At 44.6% G+C, this 16,158-nt stretch overlaps 1 protein-coding gene across 5 annotated transcripts in view; it reads left to right on the forward strand.

Annotated features, from left to right (window-relative positions):
* The window catches only part of CGNL1 (cingulin like 1), a 173,688-nt gene that overhangs the window by 146,324 nt on the left and 11,206 nt on the right, over window positions 1-16,158 (forward strand). For all 5 annotated transcript variants that reach the window (XM_073211902.1, XM_037020954.2, XM_037020956.2 and 2 more), the window contains 4 exons: window positions 2,452-2,604; window positions 3,439-3,609; window positions 7,178-7,339; window positions 10,190-10,279. In XM_073211902.1, the coding sequence (XP_073068003.1) occupies window positions 2,452-2,604; window positions 3,439-3,609; window positions 7,178-7,339; window positions 10,190-10,279 (576 nt within the window). The remainder of the gene's footprint in view (window positions 1-2,451; window positions 2,605-3,438; window positions 3,610-7,177; window positions 7,340-10,189; window positions 10,280-16,158) is intronic.

Genomic DNA, 16,158 nt, shown 5'->3' on the forward strand with positions numbered 1-16,158 from the left:
CACGCAGACTGGCTCTGAGTGGATGGGATTCTAGTGCTTGCTTGACCTGCCATCGTGGGAATAAAGTTGGGTATAAACTCTTTCACCCCCAGAATGTTCCATTGTCATTCTTTGGTCTATTGAATCTATAGTGAACTTGCCCAGGGCTGAAACCCATTGGCAATACACAGATCATTGTTCTAAACAGCATTTCTAAATTTCAGAGTGTATTAGAATTATCTGGGCAATCTTCAAATGCGAATCTGTGGGCTCCCCTCCAAGAAAAATTGTGATTCCATCAGAAAGGGCTAGAATCTGTGTTTTAAGTAAAGACTACTCCACTCTTGGTGGTGGTGATTCTGTTCTAGGAAGTCTTTAGACCACTTTTGGGGTTAGGTATTAATTTTCAACTGCCGAGTTTTTATCATATGCCTAATAGTGAATCTGGGCTACGTGACACACTCATATAGAAAATCTGTTCTTTGCCTTTACAGATATTACTACCCTGAAATAAAGACAAACAAACATACAAGAAATATTTAAAAAATAATTTAGCAAAGCTGTTCTTCTGTGTGTGTTGGCGGGGTGGGGGAGGGGAGAAGAGGCAGGGTGAGGCCCGGGCCCAGAGTGGGTGAGTCCTGGTCTGTCCGGTGCCAAGGGAGAGCAGGGCCTGCAGGCTGCCCTGCCTGAACCAAGGGAGAAGCAGAAATGCACATACCAAATGGAGGCAGGGTGGAGCTGAGGCGCGCTTGTCTGCTGGCCTGGAGCCCCCAGGGTTGGGATCCAGGTGGAAGAAAAAGAGATGCCCGGGGGAGCAGTAGGCACGGGGATTGAGCTGGATCCTGAGGTTCTACAGAAAACCACTGATGGTCCTCCATAGCTGTTATTTTTCAGAAATTTACATTTTGAGATACCTGTTCCTGAATGTTTTCACCCACACACAGAATCCCACCTCGCTTACCTTGTGTGCTCCCTTTTGCCCCCAACACTACAAAATCAACCACAAACACAAACCCCAGGGGCAGCCCTGTCACTGGTGTGTTCCCAGGTGGACCATGGTGGGACGCACTCTTGCTAATTGCCCCCACGCTGACCTTCTGATTACCTTCCTTTTACCACCTCCCTTTCCCCAACTGCTTTTGTTGATCTTGGTTCCCCGTAGCAATTAACTTTGGAAGCCTGGCTGTGCTGGCTGATTCTTTGAGTGCAGCCAGCCTGGCAGAGCATCAGGGCCAAGGAGTTACAAGGCCTCCATGGGTGGCTTTTTCGGCCCCGGGTCATGTGGTTGGCCCGCAGAGCTGTTCCCGTGCTCTGCAAACCAGGAGCGCCTGAAGTGATTTGGGCGTGACTTCAAGATGCCTGAGTTGCTGCGCATGACAGCGGCTTGTAAACTGTCAAGCACCATACAAATATAAGCCATTGTCCTTATACAACCTCTGCACCGTCCCAAGACTGAATGAATCCTAAGCAGTGGTTACCTGTACTAATCCACATTCAGCCCTTGGCACACGATAACATTTTCTAGATGATCCCACCGGTGTTGGGTCCTGCTGCCTCATTCTGAGCTCTGCCTTTTCATAAATTCTTATGCCAATGGCCTTTATACTCAGCCATTTAAAAAGCCACTATAACCTTCCTGAGATATTTTAGGATTTTGTTTTCGAGTTGTGTTTTTTACATAAAGGATGTCCATCTATGTGACAGTGTGAGAAGAGAGCTTCAGGGGAACCCAGGAAAAATACTGTACCCAATGGTTGCACTTTATAGAAAGTACTAGTATTTGGTACTAAATAACCACTTACATGCACTTTTTCTGACTAGTCTCCCTACTATTTAACACCATCTGCTCATCCAGTTCATCAATTTGTGTATTGCCAAGTTTCTTCTGTGTATGAGTTCAACCGTGGATTCTGTTGATTATAACTCCCTCCACACAAGCGGCCTCTTGGTCTATGGGACAGTGTTCTCTTTTCTTATAGATTCATTTTTAGTTATTTTAACTCTAAGAATCATCTGCATAGCAGAACAAATTCTAGAGTATTAGGTGCATTACTGTATTATCACAGGATGTAAATTGCCAGGTAGGTTTAGGTTGGTCTAATATGTAATTTTACCACAATTTTCAAGTATGAACAAGTCAGGTTTTCGGATACTGTCCTAAATCATCCCCCCCACCCTCACGCCCCCCGAGCAGCCTTGGCCACTTTCCGTATTTCTATAATACATCCATTGTCTTCCCCTTCATCCCTGTATATGTTTTTGGCTAAGTCAATGTTGCATTGAGGTCTCCGAATTTCAGAACCACCAGGGTGCTTGTGTTCCTATGATGGCTTTATTTTTATCTTTTTCCTTATCACTGATGTAACAGGACCAATTGCTTTGTGGTGTGGCTGTGAAACTCCCTCTGCCGTCTGTTCCTGTGGCTGCCCTGGTAGGTAGATGACAGCACTGTCCTTTCTCTGTCACCTGCAGAAAAGTCTGAGTCGGGTCACCCAGGAGCTGAGGCAGTTGTCTGAGAAACTAAAAGAGGAGACTGAGCAGAAAGAGCAGTTAAGGAGACTGAAGAACGAGATGGAGAATGAGCGGTGGCACCTGGACAAGACCATTGAGAAGCTGCAGAAGGAGGTGAAGGAGCGGGAGCAGGGGAGGGACCCAGCCTCCTCGGAGGGCCTGATGAGAACTGTGGAAGCCTGCAGTTGCATGCAAGCCCGAATTTGCAGTCCCCTGACACAGCTCTTTGTACTTGCTGAGAATCCCAGTTATAAGGAAACTGGTCTAGAAAATGCCAGTACCCTCTGGACTCTGGGTCCAGCTCCTCTCAATAATTACCTGAAAAAGCCTGGCATGTAAGTGCAGACTTTACATTTATATTACCTGAATCCGAACCTTTGCATTGTGCACAGATGCACTGCCTGCATTTTCAGGTAGTTTCAAAGCTCAATAGGTGCTTCTCCTCTGCTCATCTCCGCCCTGAGGTGTCCACAAAGCTGCTGGGCTTCCCGCATTCTAGGAGCTGATGTGAGTGGCTGCCATTTTCCGACATCTGCTACATGCCAGTCACTTGACTTGCTATTTTGTATTTAACTAGAATTCTATATATTGTTTTAATTCTGTTAACAACCCTGTAAGGTAGATATTATGATTTCAGTATTTCCAAGGAGGACATACAGAGGCCCAGAGAGGTCAATTACCTGCCCTCGTCATACAGCTGCTAAGTGGCAGGGCACTGAGGTGACCCAGGATTGTGTATCTAGCTCCAAAGGCTGTGCTTATTCACTCCTCCATGCTGCCTGCAAGTTAGAGATGACTAAACCTGGATAGCCCATGGCCAGGTGCTTTGCAAAGTCTTGGGGGAGGCTGTGCAAGAAAAAAGAGGAGATGTGTTCGGGGTTGGTGGCCCCAAGCCCAGACCAGATGGAGCATCATGGGGCGGGCTGACACCTGGGTCACTTCTTCCAGATGGCCGACATTGTCGAGGTTTCCCGCACATCGACCCTGGAGCTTCAGAACCAGTTGGATGAGTACAAGGAGAAAAATCGCAGGGAGCTTGCAGAAATGCAGAGGCAGTTGAAGGAGAAAACCCTAGAGGCAGAAAAGTCCCGTCTGACTGCCATGAAAATGCAGGATGAGGTAATTTTTAAATGCCTGGCTGGCGTGGCCCCTGGTGTACCCCTTACTCAGAGTACCCTGCCAGACTGCTTTCAAGCTCTCCTAGGAGAGACCTGCGGTAGATTCTTAAGACAGTGTTTGTGTTGGATTCCTCAGTGTTTACCCTCAGGGTGGCTGGATAGGACAGACGGCATTGTACCACACAAGGAACCAGGGTGTAGTGCATGGAATTGGCACAACTTTAACCTGACCATTTTCTTGATTAATCCAAGATTTTCTGTCTAAAAAGTTTAGCAGCTAAACTGGTGCATTTATAGGGCACCAGTGGTGTGCCGGCTGTATCCAAATGATTTGCACGTATTAATGTTTTAATTTAATCCTAGAATAGGGATTATAGTAACTAATTGTTTTTTTATCATTCATTTAGAAAAGACAGAGTTTTTATTGGAGTGGGAGTAATGGACAAGAGTTTTGGAATGATAATGGAGACAAAAAGAAATCTTCAAGAATTTATGAGCACTGAAACTAGTAAAAACATACTCTTGGTTTTATATTTAGGAGTATTAGAGCAGAGTAGCCCAAATGTTAACTTCCTTTAGTCTTGACTTCTAAAGAACTGAGAAAAATAAGGGGAATGCTTCTGATTATTTTAATGGAAAGCTGAAGGCTCCGAAATCCGAGTACAGTGTATGCTGACTTCTAGGCCGGCTGGATGACCTTGAGCATGTTACCCCAGTTTTTCTGAGCATCTGTTTCTACCTTTTTAAAAGTATACAAAATAATGACGATTTAACAATTAAATGAGATAAATATGAGACTATATAGCAGAGACTGTATATATCCTGAACACTAAATGTTAGTTTTTTTTAATTCTAAGTCTTGCTTTGTTTCGTAAGCAAAGGCAAGAGCACTAAGATTCCACAGGAAGACAAGTTTTGCTTTAAAAAACAAACTTTTAATATATTTGATGATCAAAGAAAAGTTCGCCATGAGTCAGTCCTAAAAATGTGTGGAAGAACAATGGGTATTTATTGTAGACTTTTAGAATACTTCTGAAAGGTCCCTGGTAATATATCCCCTGTGGTTCAGGGTCCCATGATACAGGACTCCGAGTAAGAACTGAAGTTAGTGTATTGATATCACAGTTCTCTTTGGCATTAAAAAAATCGTTTTTATTTCTATAGCAAATGGATGGGGGAATTTAGATATGTGCCAGAATACCAACAAACATCTGATATGCTGTTCTGATTTCAGAAAAATCAGTGTCACAGTGACCCTTGCTAAGTGCTTCCTGTTGCTTTTTGTATATTGGTTACTATTTTTTTTTAATGGTTATTTTGTTAGAATCTTTGGATTGGAAAGAATCTTAGAGCTCCACTAGGGAGATAAGGAAACTGAGATCTAGAGAAATAGTTAAGACCAGAGACCAGTGTTGTTAGTAAAAGAGGAATAATTACTGTTGTTAGTAAAAGAGGAGTAATTCAAAAAAGGATTCCTTATAAAAATAAAGATAGCCCTGCCTAGATGTTCTGTGAGGCTCATTTGAATGGCAGAATCGGGCCCTCCTCATTCTGAAAGTACAGTCGGGTACCACGTGAATCAAGCTGCTCAAGTCATGGAGTTGTTGTTTAAAAGAAATGTGGATTAACAAGCCAAGCTCATTGTGGATCCTTGAAAAATGCAAGCTCAGCTCTGTGCACTGCCTCCCACCCTGTGCTTTGGTTGAGCTGAGTTAAAACTCTTCATAAGAAGCAGCTCTGGGGTTCCATCCTAACTGCTGTGGGGCTGCCTGCTTTGCTTTGGGAGAAATAGACATTTTACCCATTTGCCTTTGCTGTGGAGCTAGAAAAGTTCTGATGAAGATAATCTTTAGAGAATTAAGGCTTAGAGTTCACTGTTGTGCAGTTTATTTTCTAAATCCCATTGTTAGCAAAGGGCAGTTTTAACTACTTAAAAGAGCAACACTTGTAGATTCCAGAGTTATTTGCTTATTTGTGATTACAGACACTGTACTAATTATTCTCTCCTGCATGTCCTTATCGTGTACACTTAGGATGACAGAGCCTTTGCTAGATGTTAGAAGGGGAAGACTGGGTGTTGGAAGGTAGGAATGTGCTAGGCAGTGGGGGTGAAGGGATGTGCGGGGCATTGGGAGGGTTACTAAAAGGAGATGTGGGCTCTACACTTCCTGTCCGTTTTTCTCACTCAAATCCATGTTCTTTTCAGGTATTATCTCATTTGATTCTCATTACAGGTCTTTTAGGTATGTTTTATAATTATCCCAGTATTGCAAATCTGGAAACTGAGGCACAGAGGTATATTTTTTGTTAAGACTATTTTCGAGAGAGTTTTAATCCTCTGGAGTACAGTGTACCTTCTGTATCCAAAGAATGTCCCATCACCCTTTTCCCATGGGATGATTTGCACTTTATGCTTTTGCTCACAGTTTCATTTCAGAGCTGCGCTTCCCCTCAGTTACCACCAAAACCAGACTAGGGTCTTGATCTGGAGATGTCTTCTTCAAGGCTGTGCTGTTCTCATCGCAATGGCAGCCTTCAGGAGAGGAACACGCTCCCTCAAGTCTTCCCACTGGTCTTCCTAAGTTAGCCTAACCTATTGGGCCCCCCAAAAGAGTATCTCTGAGGTTTCCTCAACTTTTGTGTGACAGCACCCCCAAAGGCTGGTATTCCTTAATGGAGTTTGCCGCTCACCCTCCATACTCTCCCCCAAGGAAGTAAACCCTGAGCATTAAATTCCTGCCACTGCGCATTCTCCCGTCACCCTGCACCATCTCCTCAAGGGAAGGGAGTTGAAAACGAAACAGGCAGCGTCCTGCTTCACCGAATCAGTCCACACGGATGTTTCAGGTGTTTAGGGAATACCTGCTGTGGGTGGTGAGGTGGCAGTCCCCTCGGGAGGGTTCCACAGAAGCGAAATCATAGACAGCCCCTTGTGAATGAAGCTCTTTTGTCTGTTGCACTTTCTCCAAAGCTGTTATTTCAGTGCCACCTTGTGGGTGAAAAAAACACTGTCAGTTACAATAGCTGATAATGTGGTTTCCTAGACAGCAGTGGTTTTCACGTAAGGAGCGTGCCTGTATTACTAGGTTGCTTTGGAGTCACTAATTTACTTTTTATTTTCCCCTAACTTGAAACCTCTGTTGAGATGATGCTGATACAGATGGGTGATTTTCAAGTATTTTTGGCCATGAACTATAGTAAAAAATTCACCTTGGCATTGCCACCCAGTATACAACCATCCATACAAACATAGGACTACCTAGCACAAAAGTGTCACAAAACGGTATTTGCCTGTCCTCTACTCTGATGTTTTTTCTGTTATATTTATTTTTAAATGTTGACTAACATTTACTAAATTGAATTTAGAACCCAATGGGTTGCTATCTGTAGCTAGAACACTGCTTTTAATAGAAGAGGAAACTGAGGCCCAGAGGGAGATGGTAGTTGCTTGAAGTCTTCCGAGCTCCATTATAGTGGGCGTCTACCTGATCTTCGTCAGGGTCAGCCTGTGCACCCTCTGCCAAGATCTCTCTGCTTCTGATGGGCACCCCAACTCCCTCTTATTCCAGATGCGCCTGATGGAGGAGGAGTTACGGGACTACCAAAGAGCTCAGGATGAAGCCCTCACGAAAAGGCAGCTTCTGGAACAGACGCTGAAGGACCTGGAGTACGAGCTAGAGGCCAAGAGCCACCTCAGAGATGACCGTAGCCGACTCATCAAGCAGATGGAGGTCTGTAGGCTGCCCAGGCGTGAGCCGGGGTCTGTGGTCAGCAAGTGCGGGGCGTGAGGGACGCACACCTCCTCTGTGTTCAAAGCTCAGCCTCCAGGAAGTCTTCGGTTTTTATTCTCTTGAGTAGCCAGACATTAATGGAGTCATTTTTGGATTTGAAGGAAAAGCTGGTAGTTCATAAGATGTCAGAGCTGGAAGGAATTATAGAAACTGTTTAGCACAGTGTCCTCATTGTCTTGAAGAGGAAGCAAAACAGAGTTCCAGGAAGGTCAGGTGATTTTACGTAAGGGCACATAGCTCATTTCTGTTTGTTATTTCTCCTGTCCAGCTACAGAGGGGGTAACACTGCTGTGCATCTAGAGCAGGGCTGTGCCTTGGGTTCAGACCACCTACTCTGAGGGATGCCCAGCACTCATTTGCCCTCCACATGCTTTATTCTTGTTTCCTGATTCTGGCCCATTTTCCTGTACAGATGATCCAGCTTTGCTAAAGCTGCAGCGAACTGTGGCTCAGTTCATTTTGGAGAGACTGTATGTTCGTAGTCCAAGGCAATATGTCAGAACACAGGCTCAGTGGAGTCACCAGCTGGGGTGATCTGTTCACAAGGTGAAAACACAATACATTAGAAAAAGGTGAATCTAGTAAGAGAACCTAAATATGAACAGCCTGAGAATGACAGAACCTTAATATTGGTCCACTTGAATTTATAAAAATTAATAAAACTCAAGAGCAAAACCAAGCACAAACCACACACTCCCCCACCACCCACATCCCAGCAGAATTTAGAGGGGAAGAGAGACCTAAAAATCAGCCACAGACCTATGGGAGAAGTTAAAACTGTCAAGGTTTTGATAAAAGTCAGACAGTGCTCAAGGCCACAAGAGAGAGTTTGAATTAAAAAAAAAAAAATCTATGGAATTCCTGATTCAACTTTACAAATAAATAGAAATAACTTTTAAAACCTCCAGGGGACTAAGTGACAGTTTCTATCTAGGAAATGATATTTCTCCCATTAAAGACTATATTGAATGGGCCATTTCTAGAGGCTAGAATAACCTGGTTACAATTTTATTGTTATGTGTAAGATTGCTGTGTGTTTTGCTAGTGTCCTGGTTCTGATCTTATTAGGGTAGGTCATTTTAAGACAAGTTAAGGTCCACCCAGTTAACTAGGAAGTGATTATTGTGGGACCCAAACAGTCGGTTAGAAGCCAGCTAAAGCCTTGGAGGCAGTGACATGGGAACCTATCATGTAGTGACCTGGCTCCCTGAATGCCCTGCTGGGTTCTGTTCAGCACAGATTGTAGGCATGAAGAGAGCCCCACGACGAGGTGATTTTAGATAAACATTGGGTTGTCAGTTTATCTCTTTCTGGAATATTCTGACTAAAAGGAACATTTCCTTTTGTTAACGCAAGGTCTAGAAGTAGTGGCACAGCTAAGCTCCATTTGCCCCTGTGCGTTATTTATTTATTTATCATCTGCAGTATTTTAGATATTTCTCCACTGATTACAGAATACACCTGTGCAGCATGCTGGAGGGGTGGTTTCTCCCTAATGGTAGCTGGCAGGACTGTCTTGCTGTGACTAATATCTTACCTGTTCCTTCACTGGTACTTAAGAATTAATTCTCTGGGCTCAAGGGCTCTCTCAGTAATGGACATTTTTCTGTAAACTCAGTAATCCAGGTGGCTGTTTCATGTAAATGCAGCATTTGTGGACTTGATGATTTCTGACTAGAGTGAAACTGGCCTTGGAGGAGTCCAGAACCACTGAACAGATAGGAGGTTTGGTACCGGAACCCAGCTCTCTCTTCCAAGTTGGTCTTTGGCACTCGCGGCTCCTGAGAGAGTGCTTTTTGGGTTTTCTGTAGATGATGATCACTAATAGGGATCACACACATTTAGTCACTCATGTGAGTTCTCTTGAGTTTTATTTGTGGTGCTTATAGAAGCATCCATAGCTTGCCAGCCAACTTTGACAATTGCAGAGACAGTATTTATGTGCGGATGCTGCAGGTGCATATTTAAAAACTCACCATGCTGATTGCTTTTAGCATGTGTGACTCTGAGTTAACACAGACATATGACAAATTGGCTGGTGACAGGAGAAACACATGCACAAACCCTATAACCTCCCAGTTCAAGGTGGTTTGTGATAGAAGGCTTTTTTTTTTTTTTTTGTATACACAAAGCTACTCTGAAATGCTTTTCTCTTAACATCCAATGATGTTAAATTAGGAGCCAGCAAGGAAGATAGAAATTACTGTCCCTCTGTGATGACTGATTTAGCAGAATGGGCCAGGACTGTCTTTGTTATTCTGATGTGGATTTGGGACTGCATGGTGCTGAGTGTCCGAGGTTTGTTCCCTGGAAGGAAGAGGTGCAGAAGCCTGTTATGGACTTGACTCCTGCAAGGCTGTTGGAAGCCATGAGCAGGAAAGAAGTAAAGCATTGTCTTGAGCTTCGAGTTTTTAGAAAAATGTGCCTTGGATAATAGCTCCCACGTTGTCATTTAACACCTGTTAGGCTTAGGCAGTTCTTTGTAAAATCATTGACTGATAAGGGGAAACATGCTAAGATACCCTTAGTGTTCACACACTAGAGTTTGGGTGATATTTTTCTCCTTTTATGTATTTTCTAAATGCACAATTAAATTTTACATTATAAAATCAGTAAAACACAGTTTTAAAATATCTGCTTTGTGCAGAATGAGAAATAGCCACATGTTTTCCCCAGACTCTAATGATATCCAGCTCTGACCTGCTCTTGGGGTTTTCCTTCCACAGGGCAGCTCTTGCACCTAACCTGGGTCGATATAAGTTAAGTAGGCTGTTGTGACTTCTTTCTTAGGACAAAGTGTCTCAGCTGGAGATGGAACTGGAAGAAGAAAGAAACAACTCAGATCTGCTGTCTGAGAGGATCAGTCGGAGCAGGGAACAGGTACTGTGGCTGCTGGGTGGGCTGTCCTGCATGGAGAAAGAAATGTGGGCACTTCAACTGAGGACTCAGCGAGAGGAGGGAGAGAAAGTTCATGCCCCGTGGAAGTGATGGAAGATTGAGGAGTCTTCACCCCCAGTCACTATGAGGGAGGTATAAAGCATATAAAGTGGAAGTTTCCAGAGTGGTTATAGATAATAATCTAATAGCCATAATCACCAATGTGCTTTTAGAGCTGAGCCTCTAGGAATCATTAGTTCAGCAAGCAATTGTGTGACATTTGGTAGCTGGTACCATGTTAGTGCCATGGAAAGTAAATGATGTGCAGTCTTTTCCTTAAAGGACTTTACCAGCTAATTAGCAATACATACACCTCTGAGGCATTCACAATACATTAACAGGACCTTCCAAGTGAATGCTTCTTGCAGTTTTCACATGTAAGGAGTTTCACCTACTCTTGATCCTTACAGCGACACTGGGAGGCACCCAGGGACAGTTCTTGCTGGGCTCACACTGTAGATAATGGAACTAATTTCTCAAAGTGTACTCAGTATAATCCTAAGGTTTTTGGATTTTGTTTCCATATTTTAATTTCAAAAAAGCCCAGAGTGGCTAAGGCATATCCTGGGGAGGGGGTGTTATATCGCTAGAATGTGGTGGTGCCATTAACTGGTTTCCATGCCCAAACCGTTTGATAAAATGTGGAAATATGAAGGGACCAGGCTTCAGAACACTCAGTGGCAGTTTTGCAGAGAACTTGTGTTCATCAGCGTCAGCCTTTCATGTACATGATACCTGTGGAAATCTTTCAGTACAACTTACTCAGTTGTCCGTCTAGGTCCTGAAAATGGTAGTGGAAAAACTGTGCTTTCCACCTCTTGATTTGCCTCAGGCCCTTTCTTAATTAAATAATGCAAGCAAACCATAAAAACCTTTGATAATGCTGAGTTTAATTTAGGGAATTATCTATGTCAAGGATTAAAATAAAAAGTCTGAAAAAATACAAATTAGTTTGGGCAAAATCTTCCCCATCCAAAGAAGCATTTTGCTCTGGTCACTCTTCTGCTTATTCACAAGCACCCCCTTCCCCTTGGGCTGACTGAGAACTGGAAGTTCCAGTGCCTAAGGACAAAGCCATTCCAAGCTGGTAAGCCCCCTGCTCAAAGTCAAAGGGGAATCACTGGCTTCTTTTCCCCTCTACCATTGTTTCCCTTTGATAGTTTCTTTGCAAACAGGTAAAATAGTCAGGCTATTTTGCTCCTGAGGGTGAAAAAAATCCAGCCTGAGGCTCCTTCGACCCTCCACCCTGAGCTCAGGCTCGGTCTCCTGCTCCAGGGCTGAGAGCAACATCATCTGGAGGAGTGGCAGCCCATCTGGCCTGGGCTGCAGAAGTTCAGAGCAAGACCCTCTTGAAAACCTAAAGTCCAGATGGAAAGCCCAACCTTGACATTTAGCCTTAATAGGTTCTCACTAAAGCCTGTGTTTTCTAAGTTCTTTCACTGGTATGAAAGCGTTTGTGTTACAAGTCCCTGCCGGCTCCGCTAAGTAGCCACGTTACTTAGGGGGTATTTCAGGATCTGCCAAGCATTTAGAATGGAAGAGGTGGCCATGAATTTGTTTTGCCAATACTTCTGATTTATGCAAGGAGGAATGGGGTGGGGAGGAGTTTGTCCTCCTATCAATAACCAGGCTATTAAGACAGACTTCCAGACCCATGTTTTATGCCAAAAGCAAAATGCATACAAACCGAACCAGAAGGTGGTAGGTAACCTTCCTGGCTCAGATGATGTTCCAACCTGAGAAAATGGGTCACTTGGATTGGTTTGCTTTCGGCCCCTTCCTTCTCCTCTCAACTGAACTCTTGGACCATGGGGAATGGAGCTGCTCTCTGTGGTGCGGTCAAGGTTGGAAATATTTCCACTGAGCTGAGAACTTGAAGCAAGTCCGGGGAAGAAGTTAAAGGAACTTCTGGCTGTGGGTCTCAGCCCTGACTCCTGCACCAACCCCACGTCTTCAGGAAGGGCCCAGCCTCTCTGAGTGCAGCCTCTAAAATCAATAAAAATAAGGCTCTTTCTGAAGGCTTTTTATATTCTCACATTGAAATGCTATTAGAAGGTCTTATAAAACGAAAGGGTCTGAGTCACCTTTAATTCCCTCATTGTCTCCCTGAATGAGTTACATACCTACAAAGATGAGTTCCACAAGGCTCTCGTGTCTTTCTCCTATTAGTCCTATTTTCCTTTTCTATTTTCTTTCTTCTCTTTGCATTCTCTGAGGTCCAGAGGGAAAAGCCTGGTGCCTAAGTGGAGAAGAGGAACGTCAGGTTGAAACTGACGTAGGAATTGCTAAAACAAAACCAAACTCCTGAGATAAAGTGAGGTGTCCCGGTTGAGCGCTCAGGGCCTCTCTGCCCGTGTCTGTGTCTCCAGATTTGTGAGGAAGCATAATGAAATGGGTTGACCAAATACCCTCTCAGGAAGGCATTTGAGTCTCATTCAAAGTGGACATCAATATGAGACTGACTTCTTGCCTCTTAAACTAAAGGCTCTAAGGAAGGCCCTTGGGTGTAGACAGTTGAGCCTTGATTCTGAAGCTGTTTCAATCCACTGAGGTTAACTTCTCAGGCCTTGTGCTTGCTGCCTTCCTGTCCAAGTCAGAGGAATGGGACCTTCCAAACCTGAGATCCCTTCTCCTCTGCCCCCGGAATGCTGGCCTGTGATGTCACCTTAAAAGGGATGTCTCCTAAGGAATGGGAAATCATTGCCTGTCTGTTATCTCCAACCCGGTTTATAACATTGGCCCTGGACTCCTGACAGACTGCTATGAGGGACTGAAAAGGGAAGGTGTGGGGAATTTTATCTTTGGATTTTGCTCTCTTTAAATTAAAAAGTAAGCGATTAGAGCTCTTTTTTTAACTCTGCATTCTTACAAGTCCCTCTCCTGAACCTTTGCTTCTGCCAAACATTTCCCATTCTTTTTCCTAGTCTTAGTGATAGGCCTTAGGTGAAAAAGCTAGCAGAGAAAGGTTTTCCAGCAATATTAGCAAACGGCCAGTCCCTTTCACAGCATCTTAGATCTGGCAAGGACCCCCAAGTTCATCCCCTCAGACCTCCCTGGCAGTGGAGGGGAGATGGTCCTGGGGACCATCTGAGGCCCAAGTGCCACCCAGGATCTGGCCAGGTCGCCCGGCAGGGTGGCTGTAGGAGTTCTTAGAGGAAAGTGGACCACAGCTAGCTTTCAAGAAGGGGTAAGATTCGGGCAAACTAAGGAGGGGAAAGGAATCCTGGGTAGAATGAATAGTGTACAAGAATTAGGGGTCAGATAGATACTCTGGTCACTTGATCAGGTTTCTGATTTCTATTAGGGAATAAAGGCAGGTAAGTTTGGAGAGAGAGGCTGAGTTTGAAAGGACCCTCCCCTGAAGGCAGTAGGGAGTCAATGGATGTTGTTGAGCAGAACAGTGAAGCTACCTAGTGTTCTAGAAAATTAATGTGGTAGGTATGGGGGTAAGGGCAGAAGGGGAGACCAGGAGGAAGCGCACCTGAGATGTCCCCAGGGACAGAGGGCAGGAAGGGCAGTTGTGGGATCAAACATTCTATGTTTTCCATGTTTTTTTTTCCCCCTTATTTTGTGTATACACTTAGTAAACTCTGGCCATAATTTTAGTGAGTTCCCAAACTTCCTAGGGCCTTTCTTTCCATATGTGCTCAGAATATTATTTTGCAGGCTGATAGATCCTAGGAATCCTAATAGAAAGATTTTTCAAACTTTGGATGCTTGGATTTTGTTTTCAAATCTGACTAATTGGAAGGAGAAGGGATGGGTTTGGATTTGATTAAAGTATGCTTCTTTTATAAAACAGGTGAGGAGTGTTTGTTTTCTCACTCAAATATAGTTCTGATTGACTCACAGGTTGGCAGAAAATTCAGTTAAGAAGTGGGTATTTTACTGGCTTTGGGTCTTTTTAAATCCAGAGAAATCCTTTGTCCTTACCTTCTTCCAAAACCCTGTTTCTGCTTGCGACAGTTGCCACCCTTATGGAGGATTCCCTAAGCGCTGGGTGCTGTTTGCTCACTGTTTTCAGGGCTTGCTGGTAAGTGACTGCTGGGGTGACAGAGCTTGTTAGAAGTGGAGCCACCATTGGACTCCAAAGCCTACTGCCTCCCACCTGCTTCCATCATCCCCGCATCAGACTGTAAGAGTGGTAACTCCCCTCCACAAATACATTTGGGGCCACTTTTCCCAAGTTAAAATAGTGCCACAGTGCCTCTTAATATGGGTGAAGACTTGGGTTTACTTGATCTTCTCCTGGCTCTCCTGATGAGTCCAGGATTTACATAGCAACAGAGAGGCCCCACATGGCAGGCTTATGTGTGTCCGGCCAGCTGAGTTAGCTGACCGGGCACTGCTGTGTGGTGGGGGTGGTTGAGTGCACACAGTGAACGGTGGAGCTGCGCCTGAATGGAGAGGTGTTTTCCTGGCCATGGAGGCCAGGATGACCCAGCTCAGGGGAAGGACGATTATTCGCAGCCAGGCAGCTGGCCAGCAGAAGGAAAAGTACTGCAAACTTCAGATGGTGTCATGGTCTTTGCAGTGGCTGAGTGAGGCTGCCCTGTAACCTTGGCAACTGCAGGATACATCCCGGTGGATACCGTTTCCGGCTTCTGCAGTCACTTTTGGGAACTGCTTCCCTGTGTCTGGCTCACACCTGCTCCTCAATCTGCACCAGGGAGATGCAGCCAGCAGGATATGGGCCTGGGAAATCAGGCAGGAAGTGAGAGGGCAAAATGGGACTGCCTTTTTCTTTTTTTTTTTTAATTAAGACTATCCTAGTATCAGAACTGCCTCCTACTGTATTGGCTGCTCAAAAACCCAATGTGAACAGTTGGTTAACGGTAATTTTCCTTTCTGTGATTATCATTTTTAAATTCTAGCCAGTAGTATAGGCTCACCAGCCCCTTTACAGCCCAATGGTAAACACGGGTGATGGGGTTAAATATTGTTATTAGCAATCATAAATATCTGGCTTTTCATTAACCCAGAAGACAGCTGCTTCTAATCCTGAGAGCTGACTCAGGTCATGGGTGCCTCTAACATAAAACCTGTCAGAATCTGATACTGTTATTTCCGATCAAAATGCTCAGGGTTTAGCATTCTTTCAGTCCAGCTGTGATAAACTGTTGCCTTCAGCTCCTGTTCTGCTTTAATTGAACTGGAAAGTTTTGTTGGGTCTGTTTAATATAGTCGAAGGAAAAACAGCATGTAAAGCACTAAGCTGATACCAAAAATGCTTTCCCGGCCTCAGATTTCCCTAGTCCCAAGGAGGAAGCTGGCCAAGCCAAGGGCCTTTCTTTCTTTCCTTCCTTCCTTCGCTCCTGTCCCCTCCCCTCTTGCCAGTGTGGACTCAGGATGAGAAGGGCAGGATGTGGAGTGTCCCCAGTCAGGGGGCCGGCTCCAGGGCTCACTGTACGGAGGAGCACAGCTGAAGCCCTTCTGGCTTATTGTGAAACCCGTCCTCGGGAGCATGGTCCACAACTCCACACAGTAGTCCTTGTATAAGGTTCCACGTGGTGAATTTATTTTAGAATTTAGTGTCCCGTGGTCCTTTTTGATGAGTTGAAGAAAGCCTGTCATGCTTGCTAAAAGCCTTGGTTTCCAAAAGATTGAAGACAAATGAACAGCCTGGTCGCAGTAACTGTTGTTTCATGGTCACACATTTCTTCCTTCCTATTCTTCATTCTAATTAATTTTACACTTCCATGTTAATAGCCGCCTCTCGAGGGATGTGGTAGGGTAGAAATAATTACAGGTTTCTTTTGTTTTTCCTCTGAGAGTCACCGTTTGCCTGGGGCTCCCCAGGGAAGCCTGGAATCTGCAGAGAC

This window comes from Manis javanica, chromosome 8 (genome assembly GCF_040802235.1).
Source record: "Manis javanica isolate MJ-LG chromosome 8, MJ_LKY, whole genome shotgun sequence".
NCBI classification, from domain to species: Eukaryota; Metazoa; Chordata; class Mammalia; order Pholidota; family Manidae; genus Manis; species Manis javanica.